Source organism: Protobothrops mucrosquamatus, unplaced genomic scaffold (genome assembly GCF_001527695.2).
Source record: "Protobothrops mucrosquamatus isolate PMUCROS unplaced genomic scaffold, P.Mucros_1.0 scaffold1018, whole genome shotgun sequence".
Lineage (NCBI taxonomy): Eukaryota > Metazoa > Chordata > Lepidosauria > Squamata > Viperidae > Protobothrops > Protobothrops mucrosquamatus.
The window spans coordinates 489,029-500,604 of record NW_015387254.1 but is presented as its reverse complement, the minus strand read 5'-3'; the positions used below and the strand labels follow the sequence as shown (position 1 = coordinate 500,604).

General features: G+C 37.1%; 1 protein-coding gene across 1 annotated transcript in view; it reads left to right on the top strand.

Annotated features, from left to right (window-relative positions):
- Positions 1–11,576, top strand: part of GALNT10 (polypeptide N-acetylgalactosaminyltransferase 10) — a 39,087-nt gene that overhangs the window by 6,592 nt on the left and 20,919 nt on the right. Inside the window, exons 4-6 of the mRNA XM_015819919.1 lie at positions 3,461–3,646; positions 5,612–5,795; positions 8,848–8,965. Of these exons, the coding sequence (XP_015675405.1) occupies positions 3,461–3,646; positions 5,612–5,795; positions 8,848–8,965 (488 nt within the window). The remainder of the gene's footprint in view (positions 1–3,460; positions 3,647–5,611; positions 5,796–8,847; positions 8,966–11,576) is intronic.

Below are 11,576 nucleotides of genomic sequence, written 5' to 3'. Positions count from 1 at the left end.
ATAGAATAGAATAGAATAGAATAGAATAGAATAGAATAACTTTATTGTCACTTTAAATATACACAATCAGCATACATTAAAATGAGATTTCATTGCATACAGCTCTCAAAGGGTAACCACCTCCCATACACACTGCATAAACATGGCAAAAAAAATTATGCATATACCCATATACACACACATATATGACCCAAAGAAACAACACAGTCTAGTTCAGATATTTACATATACATGGCGAGAAAAAAGAATCCTGCAAATTTACAAGACGGATGGCATAAGGAACAAAGCTGTTGCAGAATCTAGTAGTCCTGCTAGAAATACTTCGAAACCTCCTCTCAGAGGGAAGCAACAGAAGAAGACCGTGAAGTGGGTGTGTGGGATCTCTAAGCATGTAGCACTTATAAGCAGTGTCCTGAATAATGGGAAGCAGGCTTCCTATAATCTTCTCAGCTGTCCTTATCACTCTCTGTATGCATTGCTACCACCAAACCAAACAGTGATGCAGTTTGTTAAGATGCTCTCAATCGTGCCTCTGTAAAAAGTGGCCAGGAGAGAAGGAGAAAGATGTGCTTTCTTTATCCGACACAGGAAATGCAGAGGCTGGTTTGCATGCTTCACTAAGGATGACGTGTGGAGAGACCAATTCAGATTGTTAGGTATCTGAACCCCCAGATACTTAATACTGTTGACCACCTCCACAGCTGCTGCCTTGATACAAAGTGGAGTATGGCTATGCCAATTCTTTCTAAAATCTACAATAATCTCCTTTGTTTTATTAACATTCAGGTTACTTTTATTACACCAGTCCTCTTCCCTATAAGCATCTTCATTGTCATCCCGGATAAGACCTACCGCTGCCGTGTCATCCACATACTTCACAATATGATTCATAGCAGACTTGGCACAGCAGTCATGGGTCATCAAGACGAACAGTAACAGACTCAAGACCCAGCCCTGTGGGGGACCCATACTCAAGGAGATGGCGTTGAAAACTTTTCTTCCAACTTGCAGAAACTGGGGTCTATCAATAAGGAAATCAAATATCCAGCTATATAAAGGAGTGTTAAAACCTAATAGGCCCAATTTGATCACTAAATGCTGAGGAATGATTGTGTTGAATGCTGAACTAAAATCAACAAACAGCATTCGCACATGAGTATTTTCCTCCAGGTGCGCCAAACTAAGATGAAGCACACAGGAAAATCCATCATCTAAAAAGCAGTTTTTCCAATAGGCAAATAATAATGAGTCAAATGTAAAGGGAAGGCATAAAACAATATAGTCTTTTACCAATTTCTCAAAATACTTCATCATAATGGAAGTGAGTGCAACTGGATGGTAATCATTAAGGCATGTGATTATAGATTTTTTTGGGCACTGGTACAGTGATTGCAATCTTAAAACATGATGGAACAACAGCCTGATGCAATGAAAGATTGAAGATGTTTGTAAGAACAGCCAATTGGTCAACACACTCCTTAAGTACTCACCCAGGGCTATTATGAGGACCCACAGCCCTTCGAGTGTTGACTTTTCGCAGGACCTTCTGAACAGCAGTTGTATCAAAACTGAACACCTGTTCATCAGGAAGGGGAACAGCCTTCCTTGCTGGAACATTGTTTGCGGCCTCAAACAGTCCAAAAAACATATTTAGCTTATTTAGAAAATCCACGTCACTTTTACATGTCAGGGAAGCTGCCTTATAGTCAGTAATAACCTGAATACCTTGCCACATCCGTCTAGGGTCCATAGGAACTTGAAAAAAATTCTGTACCTTTGGACTGTAGGCCCGCTTTGTTGTTTTTATAGATTGTCTCAAATCAGCTCTTGCTATGGTAAGTGCTGCCACATTGCCTGATTTAAAAGTGGCATTTCTCACCTTCAGTATCGCACAGATCTCCTGAGACACCCAAGGTTTCTCATTTGCCCGCATAACAATAGTCTTAAGAACACTGACATCCTCCATGCACTTTTAAATATAAGCAGACACAGTAGAAGCATACTCGTTCACATCACTATGCTGCCCATTCATTGAAGCCTCTTAAAATATGTTCCAGTTTGGGCACCCAAAACAATCTTGTAGAGCTTCCATAGCTCCTGCCAGCCACACTCTCACCTGCTTTCTAGTTGGTCTCTCTAATTAACAAAGACTTGTATGCTGGCATAAGCATCACAGAGAGATGATCTGAAGAGCCAAAATGAGGGCAAGGGGCAGCCTTAAATGCTTTCTTGATGTTAGAGTAAGCTAAATCCAGGGAATTCACACCTCTGGTAGCAAAACTACTGATGGCATTGAATGGAATAGATGATTTTAGTTCATTTGAACTGTCAGATCCCATTAACCTATCTGAAGTATGTGGTTTCTGTAACACTTTGCATCACTTTGCATTTGCTTGCACCAAACTATGCACAGCTTACACCTAGGGTAGTTGCAAAACACATGTACATTTTTAATGGCTATTTATATGATAATCTCTAAGACTCCCAGATCTGTTAAAGGAATAGATAAGTACAGTATATATTTTACAAATAAATAATTAGCTTTTGATGCCCTGATCCATTTTGGAAAGACTCTTTGGGAACTCTTTGAACTCTCTTTTTGATTTTATTAACCTAAACAATTTGGCATCGAATGTTTCTTGTCCATATTATTTATGAACAAAGTAAATAGTCCTTATCCCAACACAACCCTACTTTGAGAGTATCCTCAGTTTGAAATTTATGTCACTTCTTTCTTGTTTTCTAGCCTACTTTCAGAACAGAAAATGTTTGCTCTCTTACTCAGTTGCTGCTGAAATTGTTTAGGAATGTTTGGTGAGAAACTTTAACAATTTTGGAAGTACAAATACACATTGTTATAAGATCATTTCTGCCTTTATGCTTCCTAATATCCTTATAAGTGACAATATGCTTAATGACATAAGCCTTACCCTTAAAAAAGATTATTTAATTACAGGTAGACCTCAACTTATGTCCAGTTGCTTAGTGACTGTTTGTAGTTACAACAGAGCTCCCTAAAGGTACTTACAACCCAGTTCCAAAGTTCCAATGGCTGGACTCCCCCATAGTCATGTAACTGCGTTTTGGGCTCTCAACAAGTGGCCTATGTTTATAACTATTTACAGTATCCCACAATCATATGACCGTGATTTACTGCATTTTTGCCCAAATCAACATTTAATTCCTGTTACCCTGTAGAAACACTCCATAGTGAATAATAGCTTAATGGCCATGGTGTTTGCTTAATAAACACTGCAAAAAGTCATAAAATTGGATTAGACATAAGATCAATTTTTTTCGACTGCCATGACTTGCCTGGCTCACTAAGTTGAGGACTAACTGCATTTACTCAGCTTTATTTTGTTGCTGTTCAGCTTCTAAAGCTGAGGTAGAGCCCCCTTTTTTAAACTTCATAGTTTCATTTTTAATGCATCTTTTATCTTCATTTTGTTCCATGCAGAGCATCTCAGAAAGCGCTTGGAGGATTATATGGCCCAGTTTCCAAAAGTTAGGATTCTTCGAACTAAGAAGAGAGAAGGGCTAATAAGGACTCGAATGCTCGGAGCTTCTGTAGCAATAGGAGATGTTATTACCTTCTTAGATTCCCACTGTGAAGCAAATGTGAACTGGTTGCCACCTCTCCTAGGTAAGAATCCTATTTGAAATGTGTTTCTGAATGATCAACTGCAAATGCAGTGCCTTTCTGAACAACAAGAGTGACACTATCCAAGCCTTCGGATAGCAGAGTAAGATTTCATTGAATTAACATTAGAATATCCACATACATGTTAGTATTCTAGCATTCAAATTACTATGTTTTTTTTTCAATTCAGGGGATGGGGAATACCAGGATAATCAATTATTTATTTTGCCCTCATTTGAAGGCTGTTCTTCAATCACATCTCATTTTCACAAATTTTTATTTGATGTACAGTATATAGCCAAAATCAAAAAACAAAACAGCCTTACAAACAATGCAAACATTAAAACAGTTAAATGATTCAAATCCATAAAGCACAATCACCAGGAGAGAGGAACAGTACAGCCCTATTATGGGCTCCACACCCCTCACTAATCCCCAGACCAGATGGCAAAGCCAAATCATCAGACCCTTCCTGAAGGCCACCCAGAACAGGGCCAACCTGACCTCAGGGGAATGATGTTTCTTAAGGCAGGTGCAGCAGAAATGTTCCTCCTCCGGGGTCCCACCAGATGAGACTTTCTAGTGGATGAAACCTACAACAATCTTCTTCTGCTGGACCTGATGTCACTGGGAGAGATAATCCCTTAAATACTTTGCCCCCATGGCATGTAGGGCTTTATGGGTTACAAAGTTAATATCGTAAGTTATGTCATTATATATATTAATATATTGCAATACAATATTAACTTACATTACATTGTAAGCTATAAAGTTTCAAGTTTCAAGTTTCAAGTTTCTTGCATTTATATCCCGCCCTTCTCCTAGTGGACTCAGGGCGGCTTACAGCCAATTAAAAACAGAACAATTCAAGCTTATAAAGCACCTTGAATTGGACTGGGAAACAAATTGATAATCAATTCAGCTCGTAGAGCAGAGGTGTAAGTTGCGTAAGTCTAGATGCACAGATGACTGCTCATTCTATGGCATTTTGCAACAACTGAAGCTTCCAAATACTCTTCAAGAGTAGCCCCATGTAAAGCGCATTATAGTAGTCCACATGGGAGGGGATCAGAATATGAATGAGTGAGCGTAGAGGGTGTGAGGGAGGATTGAGAAGAGTGCAAGGGAATGTGCAAGAGGCACCAGATCAGAGGTCTCCAACCTTTCTTGGTTGACGGACCAGAGGAAAAGGGAGGGGGAAGCATTTTACACACACACACGTACACACACAAATGGGGCCGTGAGCACACACGTCGTCAATGGGGTGCTAGCGCCCACGTGACACTTGCTAGCACTGCCCTATTTTTGCTGTGTAGACCCTGTTTTCACTGCAGCAGCGACACTACCACAAGTGGGGATAAGTGCACACACACACGTGCACACCCTGGCCAGCCTATTCCACGGTAGTGGGTTGGAGCCCACAGGTTGGGGACCCCTGCACCAGATGGATCGAGGATGTATGAGGGTACAAGAGGTTGCAAAAGAGATATGGTGAGAGTTGAAGGGTGCACAGGGTCAGTGAATATCCAATGGAAACACAGAGGAGGTGAGGAAGGGTGCATAGGTGGGGGACACTGCAGTAACTTGCAACCTTTTCTGCTGGCCTCCCCATTTACTTTCTGGGGAAGCCAGCAGAGAATGTTGTAAATGGTGATCTTGTGATTGAGAGTGCTTGGCAACTGGTTCTAAGTGCGAATGGGTTGCCAGGCACCCACATTCTCAGTTAACAGTCCATGAACCTCACTTAATGACAGCAGTGGGAACTGACAGGAATGTTGCACTAAGCAATGTAATCACGTGATGTTCGGCTTTACAACCACATTGCTTAGTGATAGAAATTCCAGTCCCAATTAGCATCATACAGGACTACCTGTATTTTTTCTAAGATTCTTTTTTATGTTCTACTGTAAGTGTGTTATATTGTTACAAATGAAAGTATAAAATGCAACTTTTTTTTTAATTCCCCAGACCGCATTGCTCGAAATCACAAAACTATTGTTTGTCCAATGATTGATGTCATTGATCATGACCATTTTGGCTATGAAACACAAGCTGGAGATGCAATGCGAGGAGCATTTGACTGGGAGATGTATTATAAGCGAATCCCAATTCCTTCTGAATTACAGAAACCTGATCCCAGTGACCCTTTTGAGTAAGTTCATGAGACAAAGTGAATACTTGCTTAACAAGCTAAGAGGTTGTAGGTTTTCAGGCAGATATAATTGCTAGATGTTCTTTCTTCTCTCTCCTCTAAAAAAGAAAGAAAGGAAAGGAAATCAACAAAGATAAATAATGAAGGTCAATCACAAATGGCGAAAATAATTCATGTAATTATATCATAGACTACTGTTCTTTGAAATAACATCCCTTCCAGTTATCAAAATCATCTGTTTTCAAATAGGTTTCTCTTTGTTTCTATACAGTTGGCACAAAAGTCTTGTATCAGAAGTGGTCTCTGTCTCTAAAAACATTATTTCCATTGTCTGTTGGTATTCCCTCAATTATTGAGGTGAAAAGTACACTCTCTACTAAGCATGAAAGCATGTACATTTGTGATAGGTGGCATTGTTACACAATACCTGATTTTCAGGTACAGATGCTTACAGCAACAATTCTTCTACTTTCCTTGATCTGAGTTCTATCTCTACAGCTACAGTCTGTATCCTTGTAAGAGGGAAGTTTAGAAAAATAAAGGTCTAATATTTCTTGCTGAGTACAAGATTACGCAGCTACTATCCAAAATATTAAAATACAATGATCTCAATTCCCATATAGACATAGTCCTTCCCAGGGCTTTTTTTCTCATAGAACCCCCGGAACAGAGTTCCGGCACCTTTTTTGGATGGAACCTTGTAGGGTAGGCAAGGTGTGTTGTATGACGTGTGTGAGTTCCGGCACCTTTTTTTTTTTTTTTTAGAAAAAAGCACTGGTCCTTCCTTAACAAACACAACAGAGCCTGGAGGTTTTGTCATATACAGTAGTAAGTCACTGTGGTAGTTAAGTGGATCATCCTGTGATCTGATTTGATTTTAGAACCATTTTTATTATGGTTGTAAAGTGAATCACAGTGGTTGTTAAGCAAATCATGTGGTTGTTAAGCAAACCATGTGATCGTTAAGTAATATATTCTCCCAAACGGGTGTTTCTTGCCAGAAACTGGCAAAAAAGTCACAAATCACACGATGTTGCAATTGATTATAAATGCAAGCCAGTTGCCAAGCACCAAAATGTGATCATGTGACTGTGGGAGGGCTGCAGCAGTTGTAACTTCAAGGACGAGTTATGAGTATCTTTTGGGGGAGGGGGCTCATACTAACTTTGAACCATCATTAAGTGAGGACTCCCTGTACAGTATATACAGTGTTGGAAGTACAATTATGTTTTATTTTATGTAATAAGATAATGTTAAACATAAAATATTTTAATGCTTACAGTTTTACCTCTACAGTTGTTTAATCACTGATTATGTTGTCATCTACTTCACTTTCTAATATTTATATTGAAAATTGCATTCCTTGTTGCAGTTCCAACTACTGTGTCAGCAAATTCTGTCTGCTAAGAGGGGAACAGCAGCTTTTTTTTCTTCCATTCAATCCTATCAATTCTTTGACACTGTCTAGACCAGGGGTAGGCAACCTTGGCTCTTTTATGACTCGTGGACTTCAACTCCCAGAATTCTTGAGCCAGCCATGCTGGCTCAGGAATTCTGGGAGTTGAAGTCCACGAGTCATAAAAGAGCCAAGGTTGCCTACCCCTGGTCTAGACAAGTCCCTGCAGTTTCCTTAATGAGGTTTTTCAGAAGTGGTTTGCCATTGCCTCCTTCCTGAGGCTGAGACAAAGGGACTACTAACCCAAGGTCACCCAGCCAGCTTTGTGCCTAAGGCAAGACTAGAACTCAGTCTCCCAATTCCTAGCCTGATACTTTAACCATTACACTAAATTGGCTCTCTACCAACAGTTTACACACATTATAATACATGTTTATATAACATACTTCATATGTTATGTGCATATATACTTCCTATAACATACATTTGAACTACATCTAATTGTTATATCTTTCACTTTTTTCCAGTAATTTTCTCTTCTCCATTTATTGTGTCCTTCATTCTCTGAAAGTTAAGGGTGCCTTAGTTTTCTGTATTCGGAAAATAGCAACAGACTCAGTGCTTGCTTCTCTGCTTAAGAATACATGGTCTTGCCATTCTGTTTTCTGCTGTTTCTGCTATACTGCATGTTTGGCTTTTCTGAAATGTAATTGTCTTCTCTTCCATCAGTGAATACCAGTTTTCTGAGGGATCTCTCAAAAGTTATGTGAACTGCTCTGTAGATCAGCAGTCTTGACCTGGTTTGAATTAAGTCTGGAGAAAATCATTTTAAGCTTCTGGTAACATTATCCTTTCTCTGCATGAAGCTATTAAGGAGAAAAAAGCAAAAAGAGTGGTGATTAAAAAAAGAATAATATAGATTTACTCTGAGGGATCTTTATTTTCTTATAGAAAAAGTTCTGAACACTAGTTTCTTAGATGTGCACCTGTACAGAACTTCTACAGAATTAAAGAATTCTTGATTACGTTTCCCCTTTCCTCGCATACTTCATGTGACTGGTCTTTCTACGTTTATTTTCAACTGTCATACCAATAACATGTTCATTCTCTGGGGTTGTTCTAAATTTTTTTCTTTTCTCCATTTTAATTTGTTTTGTTTTAGAATATTTTTTACATATGTGTTTTTAAATAAGATGTCATTCTTCCTTTCCTTCTAAGTCTTCTGGCTTCAGCTCTATATCTTAAAGGTTCCATTCTACAAGTACCCAGTTAGGAGGAACAAACTTCCTTCCTCATATAGGCACATCTTTACCCATTCTGCCTTAGGAAGAAAATGCTGCCATAGACTCTTGTAAATGCTGTCAAACATTTTCTGAACAGGCTTGCAAGAATCATCCAGTCTATTTGTTAGCATCTGTTTGGCATCAAGTTGTTAACAATATCAGACTCCTATAGTTTCTTTGACTTCCTCCAAAGTTTTTCTTGTGTTTCAGAAGTTGCTGTGTAGTATAAATTACACTGTGATCAAAGTGCAAAATAGCGAAAGTGGGTAGTAAAAAAAAAATAGAAATAAAATGCAATGTTAAGAGTTTTACATGTAATTTGGGCAGACTTTACTTAAATATTTGTAATATGGAGTTTAATTTTTCTCTTAAGGTCTCCAGTTATGGCTGGAGGACTGTTTGCAGTTGATAGAAAATGGTTCTGGGAACTTGGAGGCTATGATGCAGGCCTAGAAATATGGGGAGGAGAGCAGTATGAAATATCATTTAAGGTGAGTTATTGGATAATATTTTATAATGGAGTATGACTTTGTTAAAAAAAACCTACCGTATGTTTATATTTATAAAATTATTGAAAAAAGAAGAATTTAAGCAATTTAAAAATACTTGTGAATTAAAAATTTTGTTAAGAATCTAATGCTTCTGTTGAATTGCCTAGTGACTCCTAATTTATGGTATCTGGTTGTTAGTATATGAGAGGTCAATGTTCCTGAAACTAAATGTTTTACAGGCTAAATTAGTTAAGTGTACTTGGATTGTCATTATTTTAAATGCCAACTGAGCCCTGGTTTGATATGTAAGAATACAATTTTGAGTACTCAATCCCTGCGGAAAAGAAGTCTTAACAAATACTTTTTCCTTATTACCAAGCCAAAGTATTATTTATGTCTTAAAGGACACAGTGTACTGGGCATATTTCATTTGGGTAATTTACTTAACAAAACATGGATAAGTGATAAATATCTTAAATATTAAGTCTGTGATTTGTTCTTCTATAACTGTCTGGTTTGGTACAGTAACCAAGCAAGGCAGATACAGATATTCAATAGATAATTAGGTCTGCAGAAAAAACTATTGCAACCAGCCTGCCATCTATTGAGGACTTGTATACTGCACGGGTCAGAAAGAGGGTTGAGAAAATATCTGCAGATCCCACACATCCTGTACATAAATGGTTTCAACTCCTCTCCTCGGGACACCACTATAGGGCATTGCATGCCAAAACAACTAGACACAGAATCGGTTCTTTTCCTCATGCCATCACTCTGTTAAACACTTAATTTCCATGGTTCTGTCTTATGTCTAAGTATATTTCCATGTAGTATGGTTAAATTACTTTCATCCTTCTTATCTATTCTACTACCTTCTCTGTTGCTATCATTATTATGATTGCTATCCTTTGTTATTTTGATGATTATTATTTCTTTGTTTTGCATGTACACTGAGAACATGTTTGAGACAAATTCCTTGTATGTCTAATCGCGCCTGGCCAATAAAGTATTCTATTCTATTCTGTTCTGTTCTATTCTATTCTCCTTCTATATGCTCCCTTGGCTCTTCTCACAGAGAGGTAAACTATTTATCTGTGACTGGTTTATAGTTAACTGTATTGTCTGAATTTGGGGCAATGCAATTATTACATTTTATTTAACCATAAATTAATCTATTACAAACCTTGAATATACTCTGGGTGTTTATGGCAATAGAAAATAGTGTGACAGAGCCAGGTGACATAAAATACAGTATTTTGTCCATCCATGGAAAAACCAATGGATATACACAGGGACTGTAGCACATTTGTTATTTAACTTTTTTTCTGACTGAGCATGTTATTTAAATATACTGTTCAAGATCATATTGGAGTACTTTTACTATTAAAGCCATCATGGAAATGAAATAATATTCATACTATTACTTCACTTTAGAGAGTTTTTTCATGTATCACTGATCCACCGACTAATAAGAGTATATTTGTAAAGGAAGGCTAAGCTCAAGCAAATGGTTAAATTCTTATCAATTAAAAAGCTTTGGAAATACCACATAAATATTTTAATAGATGAATTGGTCTGTGTGATTTGTAAATTTACTTGTTTATAGTAAATGAAATTACTATTAGCTTACTTGGTTAGTTACTAAAAGTTAACTATTGATTGACAAATATCATTATTACTTTAAGTAAGAATATAAATATTTTACAAATATTACTTTATTTTTCTCTATGATTGAGGTCACCTCAGAAAATTATTACTATGTCTACTTTTCCATTTGATCGAGACAGTTTCAGCATGAATCCACTGGGAGATCATCAAAAACATTGCACTGTAGATAATTCAGTCTTGCTAACAACAAGATGTAGCTCCCTTGACAATTATAATTTCTTGTCTTCTGTTTTGTCTGAATAGTTTTTCTGAATATGAACTGCTTAGTGTTGTTAGGATTCTATCAAACTACATTCATTTGACAATTAATATGTAATAAATGAAATGTTCTTCCTATTGTTTATCTCCAAAAACAGTAATAAAGACATACTGGAGGTTTCTTATTTCCCCTTTGGTTCCATTTATCCATTTTACTATTGTGTATAAAAAACGGTATAACAGTGTAATTCTCTGTGGGAGAGGTACAAACAGCATTCATCATTTCTAGTTGGACCTTTTCTAAAGCAGTTCTTTCCAAGAGTAATGACAGTGCCTGGGAAAGTTCTTTGTTTCCAAACTGCTAGAGTAAGTATTCACTGCTTGATATGCAGGAAATGAAGCTACTTCATTCATTTAACTAGTTACACACAATATTTCAAAGAGTTTTATTTCATGCCAGAAATGATAATTTATGGTGGGTTATATTCACTCTAATTAATCCCAGTTAAGGTCCTTTCTATTTCTCTTCCTTTGTACAATAGAAAATGACATTTAACTGAAAGAGTATGCTTTCAGAAATTAAGATAAATTAATGCATTCAACTGTGGTTGATAGAAGACATTATTTTGATGAAATCATAACAGATTTCTTCATAAGAATTTCAAAAAAGATTCTTATTTTTTAAACTATGAAACTCCATCATCTTGTTTTAAGGATTCATTGACATATAAAATGACACAAAAAA